Source organism: Mandrillus leucophaeus, unplaced genomic scaffold, assembly GCF_000951045.1.
Source record: "Mandrillus leucophaeus isolate KB7577 unplaced genomic scaffold, Mleu.le_1.0 Scaffold393, whole genome shotgun sequence".
Lineage (NCBI taxonomy): Eukaryota > Metazoa > Chordata > Mammalia > Primates > Cercopithecidae > Mandrillus > Mandrillus leucophaeus.
In genome coordinates this window covers 466050-480471 of record NW_012104176.1, presented here as the reverse complement: position 1 = coordinate 480471, position 14422 = coordinate 466050, and the positions used below count along the sequence as shown (strand labels likewise).

The following is a 14422-nucleotide window of genomic DNA, read 5'->3' as shown; positions in this document are numbered from 1 at the left end:
AGCCTTATTTATGTTCTAGAAGGAAAAACTGGAATCAGGTGTTACACAGAAAGAGCTTTAGCTTAGCATTTCTAAGAGCTATTAGGCAGCCTTCAAGGGTAATGAACTGTTTTTCTTAATGTATCTGGTTAGGGAGGATAGCCATTAAAATTACTTCTAAGTATATGCGAGTACCTTATAAACCTAAAATTCTAGAACTAAGTCATATGCCGTATAAAAAACTTGAGTATAGAGTGCTTTTGGATTCCGGCTAAATTGATTTATTGTAGGGCATTTTTTATCTTGTCCCATTTCTCACAAGCTGTGTTAATTTCCTGAACATTTGCAGGGTCAATGGTTCTACTTGCTGATGGCCGCCTTTCCTTATACCATATCGCAACAAGCAGTTCACCTATTCCAAGTTGACAGATAAGGAAGGTGATCTCTTCAGGTAATCTTCAAAAAAACTTTTTAATTTTCTTGTTCTATACCACAAATAAATTATTTGATAATCATAGCTCTATGTGAACAAAGGAAACTAACAACTTTGGTGTTCAGCTGCCAAATCTGTAAGATAAGGAGATTGAGAAAAGACCATTTTTAAAAGCCACAACTTTGTCAATAACATCAACGGTAAGAATCTTCCGTTTTAGGCCGGGCACAGTGGCTCACGCCTATAATCACAGCACTTTGGGAGGCCGAGGTGGGTGGATCACGAGGTCAGGAGTTCGAGAACACCCTGGCTAACACGGTGAAACCCCATCTCTACTAAAAATACAAAAAAATTAGCCAGACGTGGTGGCAGGTGCCTGTAGTCCCAGCTACTCTGGAGGCTGAGGCAGGAGAATGGCATGAACCCAGGAGGTGGAGCTTGCAGTGAGCTGAGATCACGCCACTGAACTCCAGCCTGGGCAGCAGAGCGAGACTCCGTCTCCAAAAAAAAAAAAAAAAGAAGAACTTTCAACTTTGGTTAGATGTAGCCTAGAACAACTGGAGATGGCGGGGGATAGACATCATAATAAAAACTCAGCTTGCTCTTTCTACATGGCCATTCTCAATGCACACCCATCATTCCTAGAAGCTCTGCCAAATACCAAACTTTGTTCTAGATATCTGAAAACTCTAACACTTAACAGTTTCTCTGTAACAAAACCTAATGGTCTAACTTCACATTTTACACAGCCCAAGATTAAATAATACGTTACACCACTCTGAGACCTACTTAAAATTGGATGGTCAGATTATTATAAAGATACACAACTCCTCACAAACTACACTTGCAGCTTAAATTAACAGGCAAAATATTCTTCTGGTGAGAGCTGCCATTTCAGTGAGAACAGTCTGACCAAGTGCTTAGGTTTTTTTCAACATAACTTTAAGAGATTCTGGCAGACAATGTTGCCAATGCTTAATGTTGCATGAATATCTAACCATTTCAAAATGCTGTTGCATAAATATCTAACATTTAATATTTAAATGTAACCTGAAGTATTATTATACCATGTAAATTATTCCATGGGAACAAAATGAGGCACTTATACAAGGCACATTAACTTTTTCAAGCCACTAGGCATCATTTAGTAACACCTACCTACACTACAAAGCATACTTGTTAGCTTCAAAGAGTTAACTTGCCCAACTCCCTAAGTCACATGCTGGTTACCAAGTATATTTAAATGCCAGGCACACATCTATATATTTCCTTTAACGCTTAAAAACTTATAAAGGTAGGATGGGAAGAAGAGGAAGTCCAGACATTAATGAGTACAGTAGTCTTCACATGGAAATAATTGATTAAAAAACATTTTATGGGCCACATAAAACACCTCAATTTTCATTCCAAAATGAATGTAGACAAGTGTTCAACTTGTCTACTGCCTATCACAGAAAATGGAAGGTCAAATGTACATTTTAACACACTGTAAGAATTTTGTAAAACAGATGTAAAATACGCTTCCCTCTTACCTAACATAAATATGTTTGAGAAGCTAGAAGTATAATAAAAACATCTGACAAAAATGTAGTTAAGATAATAAATTATGAATCTTATGAAAGGAACTCTAAGACAAGTAGAGAGCTCTCCTTTCATTGTTCTGTCTTTTGGGGTCCATTTTCAAATATCACTACACACACTTTACTCCTTTTAGATCGATCACATCCTGATTAACCTAACAAAGCGCTAAGCCATGCTCTTAAAAACATTGCTTTAACAGCTACTTTTCCGAAGGAGTACTCCTTGTAGAAAGACATTAAATATGTAGTAAGAGTATAATTATAATAATAAAAAAGCTCCACACTTGAAAAGAAAAACAGCTATACTTAGAGACTAGAACAAAGATACCAAAGGGCTTTGGCCAAAATTAGTATAAATAGACTTTATTGAAGTCAGTGCCTCTGTACTGAGACAGAAGATTGTGTCTACATAAGCACAAGTTGTAACATTTCACAACTTCTAAAAGGAATGTCAACAATTACAACGATCATGCATACCATGGTCGATAATCACATTTTAGAAGCATTTTCAACCATTTCTAAAGAAATGCTTATAACATTGTTATATATAGAACTACTTTCAATAAACTGCAAAACATTGATCGACTTTTCCAGTATGAGCTACAGTGTCAACACAAAAGGGAGGCATAAATGTTTAATTTATGAAATCAGAATGGAATATTTACTGTAAAGAAAAATTAAAAAGCTTTCAAATAAAGGCCATTATCGAACCAACGTGAAGAGCACAACTCGAACTTTTGAGTTCATTCATCTTTTAAAGCTGTCCTCTCAATAACTTCAGTTCTAAGCACTGAATTCAGTACTGTGAATATTCCTTGGATTGAAGTTTGGCAATGATGCGGTCCAACTGTCTTTTTGCTTCACACTGTGGGAAATTGCTCATGTCATAATATTGAGGGGCAATTTTCACCAACCTGTTTAGAAAGGGGGAGAAAAATTTCCAAATTACCATTTAATTGAAATACTGGAGTTGTTAATAGGATAGGCATTATTCATTAATATACTGATGAACCAAGGCAAATCTATGAATTCAAGTCTCATAAAAATACAAATAACTAATCCTTACAAATGGCACTTTTAGAAATGTGTTAAGTATTTTATTTAGTAAGATGTAAATTTTCTGATGTTGAACTTACCATAAACAAACAAACAAAAAAAAACCCTCAAGATACATTAATGTAAGGATAACAGATAAAGTCACATTTCTTTACTCTGGCACACTATTAACTTGCAGCTCCAAGGATATAGTAATATAACAGGTTCTGTGTAGGAAACATCGTGGTATTCAAATGATTGGATCTTCTCATTTCCAATTTTTTTTTTAAATAACTGTAACTCTATACCCCCAAAATACACCTGACTGAAATATTTTATAAAGTTTAGCTATACAATTTTTTTCTCAACAAAGCACTTCAGATAAAATGGTAATGTCCTACACAATTTAAGTGTCAGAAGTCCCAAATCTGTATAAGAAAGCAGTCGTACAATATAAAGCGGTGACAGCAACTAGAATACATGCCTTCAGTCCCACTACTTTTGGCTGACATTTCCTATCATAGGTTATAGAACAGATTCTGGCATAAATAAAAAAAACCATGAAGGTGAGGGTTATTTTGCTTAAAACAATCAGTTCTCACTCTACATTTTGTAAAAGCTAGTATGTTAAAACACAAAGAGTTATCATTTTTATGCCTGCACAAGTCCTAAAAACCAATATATAAATAATAAATAGTTGAGAGCTAATTGTAATGGGAGAAATAAAATGTAAAAAAAAAAAAAATTTCTGCAAGAAACAGTACTGACTTGAGTTAATCACAACAGCAAAAGAATGGCTCCAAAGAAACTCTTTTTAAAAAAAAATTTTTTAAACCCTTTTTAAAAGTATTTTTGAGAGACAGGGTCTGTCACCCAGGCTGGAGTACAGTGGCATGATCACAGCTCACTGCAACCTCAAACTCCTGGGCTCAAGCAATCCTCCTGCCTCAGCCTCCCCAGTAGCTGGGACTACGGGTGTGCAGCACCACCATGCCCAGCAAATTTTTGTACACACCTATATATATTTTAGTAGAGATGGGGTCTGGCTATATTGCACAGGCTGATCTTGAACCCCTGGTTTCAAGTGATCCTCCCACCCTGGCCTCCTAGAGTCCTGGGATTACAGGTGTGAGCCACCATGCCCAGCCCCTTAAGAAACTTTTCATGCTATTCAAATGTAACTTTACATTTGGCTTCAAATCCTGCCCATAAATATCAACAATCCCACTTTCCACTTATCAAAAGAAGGGTGTGAAAGATTAACCACACCATCCAGTCAATACCCTCACACCTACACAATGAAATATAAATCCTCAATGAGTGAATGCAAGGCCATGACTCTAGCAACAGTCGGGTTCCATTCTGAGTGAAGTATTAACAAAAAACTATTAGAACAAAAGGTGTACTTACCATTCTGGCTTGATATCTGTACATGTCCGGATGTAATTCTTTGTTGTTAGAACAAACTCATTATAAAGCACCCATTCAGGTTTGTGGTCAAGAACAGTAGAGGGATGCAACTGAACCACCTGGTTATCTTTCACAGTTAAGTAATGCCCTGTTCGTTCTAAATGTGCCACCTAAAACAAAAACCCAGTATATTATTAACACAATGCTTCTGTCATACTAGTTGTAAAGCTACCTGTATAGTTAGGAAAAGGCAGGCCTCCCTTTTACTTTTCATTCTATGGCTATACTTTTTTATCACTGTCTTATAAAAGCAGAGATAAGCAAACTGCCACCTGTGGGCCAAATCCAACTCACAGCCTCTATTTGTAAGGTCTGTGAATCCAAAATGGTTTATACATCTTTAATTAGAAAGAAAAAATATCATACAAAAAACATCCCGTGAAGCATGAGTAGCATGTAAAATTGAAGCTTCAGTGTTCATAAGGAAAGTTTTATTAGAACGCAGTCATACCCATTTGTCTATACCTATTATGCTCCAAGGGCAGGCAGCGTTAGGTAGTTCTGACAGGGATCTCACGGGTCCACAGAGCCCAACATTATTATCTGATCTTTCCTGCCTTAGACCATCGAGAGCAGGCTCTTCAGCACTGGGCGCCAACTATGAGTAGACAAACAATTACCAGAACATTCATGTCTAAGGTAGAAAACTAAAGCCGGGTGTGGTGGCTCATGCTTGCAATCCCAGCACTTTGGGAGGCCGAGACAGGAGGATCACCTGAGGTCAGGAGTTCTAGCCCAGCCTGGCCAACATGGTGAAACCTCATCTCTACTAAAAATACAAAAATTAGCCAGGCGTGGTGGCGGGTGCCTGTATCCCAGTTACTCAGGAGCTGAGGCAGGAGAATCACCTGAACCCAGGAGGCAGAGGTTGCAGTGAGCTGAGATCACATCACTGCACTCCAGCCTTGGTGACAGAGCGAGAGGCTCCATCTCAAAAAAGAAAATAAATAAATAAAAAATAAGGTAGAAAACTAAAGAGGGCAAAAAGAGGGCAAAGAGGAAAAGAAAAAGGTAACCTACAAAGACAGGAAAATAAAAATGAAAAAAAGAGCCTGCACATGCTTCTCTTTCATTTCTTTTTTTTGGTAACGCCTTGACTGGTGATACTCATCAAAATTGACAAGTTCTCCCTTTCCAATTCTAATACTCTGTGCATAAAGAATGAACATGAATAATGGAAAAGAAACTCAATTTCATTCAAAATATTTACTAAACACCTATTAGGTGTCAGGTATTACAATGCATGTTGTTCCTAATAAATTTTTTGTTGTTTTTAAGAGCTAGGGTTTTGCTATGTTGCCTGGGCTGGCTTCAACGCTCCTTGCTCCCTACTCAACTTTTCTAGTAGCGAGGACTAGAGAAGCACTACTAGCAAGCATACTCTGTGGTGCCCAGCTGTTTGTACCAAATTTTAATCTACATAATTAAGAAGTACAATGCTTGAATATAATTTCATCAATTTTTTTTTTGAATATAAAAAGCAAATTTAAGAACATGTCAAGCCAGGCCTGGTGGCTCATGTCTGTAATCCCAGCACTTTGGGAGGTCGAGGTAGGAGGATCATTTGAAGCCAGGAGTTCAAGACAAGCCTGGGCAACATGGCGAGGCCCTGTCTCTACACACACACAAAGGCAAAAATTAGCTGGGCATCATGGTGCGTGCCTGTAGTCCCAGTAACTCTGAGGTGGGAGGATCACCATAGCCCAAGAAGGTAAAAGCTGCAGTGAGCCGTCATTGCGCCACTGCACTCCAGCCTGGGAGTGAGACCTTGCCTCCCTCACCCCACCCCCTTCCCCTAAAAAAGAACAGAACATGTCAAAAAGAAGCTAGTACATATTAAATATTAAGAATATAGTTAAGAGTTTCGAGAAAGAATGCTCATACCTATTATTCACCAAACTCTAATAAGCCTAAGATATTATATAATAAGATGCCACAATAAACATTCTTACTGTTACTTAGATTCAAATACAGACATCTCCCCAATCTCCTTTGATTTTTCATTCTGAGACTGTCTTTAAGCTCATATTCTAGCTATTGAGCCCATCTGGCCTTAAGGGTAAGCCACATCTTGCTTAAGAGACACAGTCAAAGAGAGAATGAACAAACAGGAAACAGATAGAAGAGACCTATCCCAAATCAAGTGATTTGTTTTCTATTTTATCACCACAAAATTTTCTTGCATTTTTCTCAAAGTTTCTCTTCTTTTATAAACACCTTAAAATAACTTAGCAATATTTACTTGACAAGTTTTACTTCTGTTTGTATAGCCATTAATACAGCACACTTAAACTAAATAAAATCTTTTAAATTATGTTTCATCTTTATTGCTACTCAACAGACATTTTTGGCTTTTGCAGTATGCAAGGGTCTTGGACATAATTACCAATGATCCACTCTGTAAGAGGACTGTAAATGAAATCCACGTATTTGAATATTTGAATTTGGAGGTGCTTAGTTTTTAGATAAAGACTAAAGTCAACTGTATGTACTTTTGGATCTGCTCAATTGCTTCCTTTTAGTACTCTGTTATGACAATATATTTCCAATTAAGACCTAGATTCAGAGAAACTTTGCACTGATCAATATTCACATTCCTGAAGAAACGGGTGCCTAATCACATCTGAAAGTAGCCAAAGTTTCCATTTTGTACAACAAAGACTCTATTAATAAAATAATTCTAAAACTGATTCCTGTATAACTAGACTACCTTAGCCATTTAGTGCATTAATTTGTTACTCATTAAATACTTAAGATTTCTTAGTATATTAATTCACTCAAAGAAACTGGAAGTAACAACATTTAAGATTAATTTTTAAGGGCATGCGTAAACTCACTTTTGCTTTCGAGTGGATTCAAAGGACTGTTAATAGAAATCAGTGTCATGTGAATACTTAATTATTCATTCCCGTATTATCTACATACCTGCATAAAATACCCAGTAACCAAAGCTTTTCTTATATTAATATAATAGTCCCTGCTTGTAAAGTCAGTACTTCGACGAGGCAAATTAAATCTGTCCATAATTCGAGATAGCTGCTGGCGTACATTGTCTGCAGACATCAGGGACCTGTAGTTAATGAAGTTGTCATAACACCACTGAACCGATTCATGATCTAAAAAGGTGGAAGGCGGGGAGAAAAGAGGGGACCATGAATCATCCACACAGGAATATTCTCTAATTAAAAAAATTGTTATGAAGAATAAGCTAAATAAACCAGAAAGGAGATTTACCCACAACATTTTCTTTAAAACTGCAATGTTACCAACTTTCTCAAAGATCTGTAGTGTGATTCAACATTAGAAACAGTAACAAGGCTTTTGGATTTGGATGCCAAAACAATGATTTTGAATTAATTTCACCCATTAACATCCACCTGGTTATTTCCAAAAGATAGTCTATCAGATAAGGGAAGGCTGGGTGTATTAGGTAAAAGTCACGGCCTGTTCATTTTCAATGAAACTACAGCTTTAGATTAAGATAACTGCAAACAACTGTTCGGTATGGTTCTTTACGCCTGAGCTAGAGCACCCCAGACTTAAAGACGTCAAAGTTTTATAGCGACACATGTGCCTCTAAGCAATTTACCAGCAAGTCCTGAAACTGGAGTTTACAAGGATGCCTGAAACCTCCATTCACGTTTAATAAACAAAACCTAAGTCTAAGAACTTCAAGTAATTTTACTGCATGTATTATCAAACGGATATTTCTCTGATGAATCCTTGATAAGCTTCTAACTAGCCTAGTGTTGCTCATTTAAAGAGCTCAACTTGTAGCATCATGAAAAAAATTTTACAGTGACATCTTTTATGTACCAAAGACAGTCATGGCAAAGAACTGCATTATTTATTTCAGAGGACCTTTGATAAATAAAACTAAGAGGGTTATTGTGAAATGGGAGAGAGAAAACAAAAATTAAAAGTGTTGATCCTTCTCTTGCTACTGTGATGTATGCTTACCTTCAGCATATTCTTTTCTCTTTGGTTCTAGGATTCTAGTTATAGTGCATAACTTTGCCTTAATGTTTTTTAGAGACATAACAAATATATAAGTACATTTTTATCCATTACAAAATGCATCCCCATTCCAGAAATTAAGACTGGGTGGGGGTGGAGATAGGAAATAGATCTTTGAATTAAAGAATACAGTAACATATTAGAACACCCATTAATTAATCCATCTGGAATAAGAAATAAAAGGTACCCATCTGAAGCTATTGACATTTAAACCAAAGCACTGAATATCTTTGGGAGCTGAAACAGCACACTGTGGAGGTAATTTTACTTACGCTGATGCTCTATAACAAGCTGAAAGGCAGGAAAATGCCCAAGCTGGACAATAAAAAGGCAAATTTTTGAAAGGGTTGTTGATTTGCAGACTATGGCTTGAAATGTAGTTTTTTTGTGTGGTTCTCAATTTTTAGAATTCATGTACTACAGATGGAAAAATGGCAATTCTAAGTTATTTGTTAAGAACAAATGACTAATAACTAACATCTGATGGTTCTACTGTAATTCTAAACTTGTGAGAAATAATTGTGTAAATGGGAAAAGTAAATCTAAAACTGGGAACATTTTATTAATATAACTTTAGCTGTTTCTCTCTTACCAATACAGTAAACTACCCCTAAGATCTAAAGCCAAATCACTGTCTAATTTTTAGAGAGTAATCTCCCCTCCCCAGACAGATTAAGGTACTGCAAAATAACTTAAATCTAGTTTTGGATTTCAAAGGGTTATTTCCATAAATAGTATTAAGACAACATTTTTTTAATTGACGTGACATTTTAGCTTCACTATGTAATCAACTATTGTCTGTAACGTAAAACATCTTGACCAGTATCTGAAACACGCTTTGTTTCAAATATACTGAATGATTCAATTAATAACATACAACAATTTAAAAAGCTTTCATGAAAACATTTCAAATATTTTCATATCCATATATATGCCTATATTGAAATAATAACACATGGGGATCTGGCAAAGTTTTTTGCTTTTTTTTTTTTTTAAAGGGCTTCTCTTATTTGAAAAGGTGGCAATCAGTGATTAAAAAGATAAATCGTCATCTTTAACTAATAAGGACGGTTCTAATAAATGTCAAGTCATCACATACTGCAAACCCCTAAAAACCACCAATGACTAACCATCCCTCTGGCAGTGAGAGCTCATAGTACCTCTCACTAATAATTCATTTCTTGGGCAAACAGTAGACTTGAACTTTTCCAACTCTTGTTTACAGGCCACTTGTAGCCTGAGAACCATCATTCATACTTGTCTGTTTTTTCTATTTTATTAGTTGTATTTTGATGTAAAAAGTAGTATTTTGATGTATTTATCAGAAATAGATCACACATCTGGTGAGTGGACAAGACCATTCTAACTTACTACATTCCCTCTGACTGTAAATCTGTTCCTTCTCAAGGCTTTAATAGGTTATGTATCTCTTGGTCACCCTGCATGTTTTGCATACAAGAGGAATACGGTAGGTTTTTTGAGTATATCTGTCTAATCAGGGGTAAGTCTTTAGCACTTCGTAAGACCAGTATTTGGATACAAGGAAGATTCTAAGGTAAACCATGTGCTGGTCTTGAGCCTTTGGTTTCATAACCACATTTCCCTTAACTTTCATATCTGCCCAAGTTTTTTTGGGCCTGGGCAGAGAAGGGCTCCATTCTTTCTCTCTGCTAGTCATCAATTCTATTCAACTCATATCAGGGTTCTGGAGTAAGCAACAGACGTAAAGCAAGTTAGGTACTACGTCTGGTGCACACACTGGCCCTCTAGCACTTCTGGACCCCAAGACAAATAAATTCACCATCACCCCCACAGAGATGTGCCAAAGTCAACAGGTTCCCCATTTTAAGGGTATAAATGAGATTTTTATGAGATAATAAAAATGAGTTACAAATAAAACCAGACATACAAAATTGGAATGTCAACTTTATAAATTAGGAAACCAATTTCTCATGAGAAGAAACTACAAACTTAGTGACGGAATTCCACATTTTTGGCACGGGGTGATGATGTAGGGCTATCAGTTAAAAAAAAACCAAAACTGTCAGATCCGGTTGCACTCAATTGCTGTATTTTTTTTCTCCTTTGAATTTATTAAGGTTTCCTCTCAATTTTTGTAAATGGCACATTCCAACAACAGCAGCTAGCAATAACTTCGTTATTATTATGTTTCCTCATTTACAAGTCATTGGCAAATGTTTTTCAGGTCACTAAATATTCTCTGATAAGATAATTTAAAGCTAGAACAATTACTTCATATGTCTACAGCATAACTCACAATTTTTCCACTGGTAGGCATTTGGGTAGCCAATTTTATTTTACCACCATAAATAATGATGGGATGAAATTCTTTAATCAAACCAGTGTACACAGAATACCAAAAAATAACTTTTTAAATTATTTCTGGGTCAAAGAGTGTAAGGTTGCTAAAGTTCTTGGTAACATAAAATCACATAAAGACCACATAACTCCACTCCCATACAGCTAAGGAATATTTTTCTTCAATGTCTGCAAATTTTATAGGTGAGAAAATGGTAGTGCCTTTCATTATCAATAATAATGCCAAAATAATAATGCATTTCTTTGGGCTAACAGTACAGTTGAACTTTTCCATATCATGTTTACAAGACCACTGGTAGCCTGAGAACCATCATTCATACTTGTCCATTTTTTTCTATTAGCTTTATGTTGGTGTAAAAAGTTCTTTATTAGTAAAAATGTTAGAGTAATGAATTGTATAAACAATATAAAACTATTCTTAAAATGTAAAATGCACAGAAATAAAAGTATATAAAAACCTGCATGTAAGCGATAAATGTCATGCAAGTCTGTCATTTTTATCACCGTATTTTTCAGGTTTTCTACAACTGGTGCTTTATCCCCTGATTATAAACATAAACAACTTGGGGAAAGATTGGCAATTTCTATTTTAAATGCTAGTCAGGAGTTTTTCTAAAGTACCTCTGGGTTTCTAATGTAAGTTGTCACAGATAATAAATGAAAGTGGGACAAAGAAACATCTTATACACTGCAAGTGACATTTAGACAAAAGAATGTCTCCAATCAAATTTACACTTACTTTGTTTAAAAGCATGGTAGACGTTCAGCAGTGTCAGATGATCTCCATCTATGTGGGCAAATCTCATCTTGGCCTCATCTGCGGCTTTCTTGGCCTCCGTGGGGCGAACAAAACACTGTGGGACTAAACAAGGTTGGTATGGGCCCAACACAAACGCCCATATCGATGAGTCACGCATTCACAGATAGAGGAACAAGGCCTAGCTAGGTCAGTTCACAGAGCATAGGGCAGGGCAGGATGGCCTCCAACTGCATCTTGGACTGTTTACTACCTTGATTTGGTACATCAACACCTAACCACATCTGTAAGACAAGAGGATTTCAAAGCTACAGAGTACCTGATTATTTTAACTAGATCTAAAAGTAGGCATCAAAACAGCTATTCTGAAGGCCATCAGGATACTAAAAAGCTCAACTTATTTAAAAAAACCAGTGCTGATAGCTCTACCAATAACCAGAATAATGGTGTCAATTGCCTTTCAGCTAACTGTAATTTTTCAAAAGGACATCCACTACATCTATTGAATGGCCATGAAAGTTAGGAAGCTACGCTTGCCCACTGCAGAGCTAACAACAACTTTGAAACCAGTCTACTGCCATGTTTCTATCAGAATTTTTTCCCTAATACTGTGGCTATTACCAACTGGTGGGTATCACTATTAGCACCGGTGAGTAGAAGCATATGTAAACATAAAAATATCAAGAATTCTTGGGTTTGGATGATAGCAGTAGTGGTGGAAGGTTAAACCGCCTCTGAATTAAGAAAATTCAAAAAGGCTGGGATATTCAGCCTAGTGTTTCAGCATTTTAACAAAAGGATTAGAAAATAAAGTCCCAATTTTAAAAAAGAAAAAACAAACTTATTTGTATCAAAACCTCAATAAAAAGCAAAGTCCAATATTTCAAAAGTTGACAATTAGTCTGAAACAGTCATATCAAGGGTCATCAAAATATGTAACTACAGTTATTTGTTTAGAGCCTCAATATTAATTCACATAAAACTTTAAATTGTTACAAAGCATGTACTACATTTTTTGAAATACAACTTTCCTTAATTCAGTTTAGCAATTCCATAGTCATAAAAGCAATATGAAAATAAAAATACTTAACAGCCTGGGACTTCTTCAACACATTTTAAAAGCTCTTAAAACCTTGTCAATGAAAAACTTCATAAATTATCGGTTCCGATAGAAGATAATGGGAATAATCAACAACAAGATAAAATACAGTATCATATTACTCTTTCCCATACAGTTTCCCCTTTAAAAAGATGTCAAAATAGCCAAATAGTGACAACAAAACATGATCATAATAAATATTAAAACTCTTGCTTAATGTAACTGAAGCAAGGTAATCATAAAAGTACACAAACTTCTCACAGCTGTGAATGTTAATGTGAACTAGCCACTAGAGTTAAGTGGGAATAAATAAGTAGTGCTCTGAAAGGCCTCTAGATTTGCACTGTTAATATCAGGACCTTAAAACTTCAAAACCTATTTTAATGTCAAACAAAGCATTACAAGCTTAACAAACTGTTTTTTGTTCCATGACTTCTTCCTCGCCTCTTATTTGAACACTTTTCCTACAAATGGACCGTTTAAAAACAGTCCATTTACATTGCTGCACATAAATGCTCATTCTCCTGATAAACTAAAGTTTTTTATTTGTAATAAATAAAAATAAGGTTTTTTTTAAATTACAAATAAAACTTGAGATGTAGTTGGAAGATTACAACTGCATCACAACAACAAACTTTTTAAAGAGCTAATATTCTTAACTCAACGGTAATCATATAAGTATATCTGATAAGAGAACCTAGAGAAATAAAAACTAGGTAGATAGACAAATAAGTACACAATCCATTAGTTCTTGCCCCACACTTTCTCTAAAAACTAAAATCTTGGGAGAGGTACAACTGGGAGAATCTATAAAACAACATATAAGAAAGGCAGACAACAACCTACCACCACCTCCGCAAATGAAGCTACAATTTAATTAAAGTGACTCAATACTGCCCTGCCCATCTGCTCTGAGTCTGATCAGTCATAACTCTGCAAGAAAACATTTTAGCTACTTCTTAAATAAAAAAATTCACACCATTAGAATATACCATACATCTAAACTAAGCCATATTATTTTATATTTAAATTTTTTTCAATTTATCCTTTAATTCCACAGAATATTTTGAAATATTTGCAGCATTAAGATCAATAAACCACTCAGCAATAGGGAGTCAGTTCTCTGCAGTGCTAAAACTAGTAGCAGAGAATATTTTGATTGTAAGAACTTATTTTCTATTTTTAGCTGTAAGAATAGCCATTCATTTGTTTCTTAACAATATTTCTTTTCCTTTAAGAAAAATCTAATTTCCAAGTTACTATTCATTTGTGGTTTACATTTTGTTACTAAAAACAGCATTATTTCCTTAGCTTAATGGTCCAATTTTACAAAATTGGCAATTTTATATATTAGGTATGTTTCTTTTACCAAGTTTTTCTACCATTGTAAAAGAATGTCATTATCAGATTAGATTTTAAGCCTAAAATTATACATCACTATTTCTATTTACTTGATATCAAGTCTGAAATTCATGTTTGTTTGGGTGCCATTGGAGTACATATATAGAAAAGGCTCAACTTAATGTATAGCTTTAAGTTTGCCACAGGCACATTTAATAGAGCCAAGTACTAGAGCAAAGTTCTTCTTGTACTTGCAGTAAAAAAAAAAAAAAAAAAAAAAAAACCCCACAAAGATAGCAGTGATGGACCTTTAACCAAAGAATTCAGTTACAAGTGTGCTCAAACTAACTGCAATTTTTATTAGCACTCAA

At 35.3% G+C, this 14422-nt stretch overlaps 1 protein-coding gene across 1 annotated transcript in view; it reads right to left on the bottom strand.

The window, feature by feature from the left end:
• Positions 1 to 2339: 2339 nt before the first annotated feature.
• Positions 2340 to 14422, bottom strand: part of DHX15 (DEAH (Asp-Glu-Ala-His) box helicase 15) — a 63756-nt gene continuing 51673 nt past the window's right edge. Inside the window, exons 11-14 of the mRNA XM_011991301.1 lie at positions 11594 to 11716; positions 7423 to 7613; positions 4438 to 4607; positions 2340 to 2906 (exon numbers count right to left, since the gene is read on the bottom strand). Of these exons, the coding sequence (XP_011846691.1) occupies positions 2789 to 2906; positions 4438 to 4607; positions 7423 to 7613; positions 11594 to 11716 (602 nt within the window). The 3' untranslated portion in view covers positions 2340 to 2788. The remainder of the gene's footprint in view (positions 2907 to 4437; positions 4608 to 7422; positions 7614 to 11593; positions 11717 to 14422) is intronic.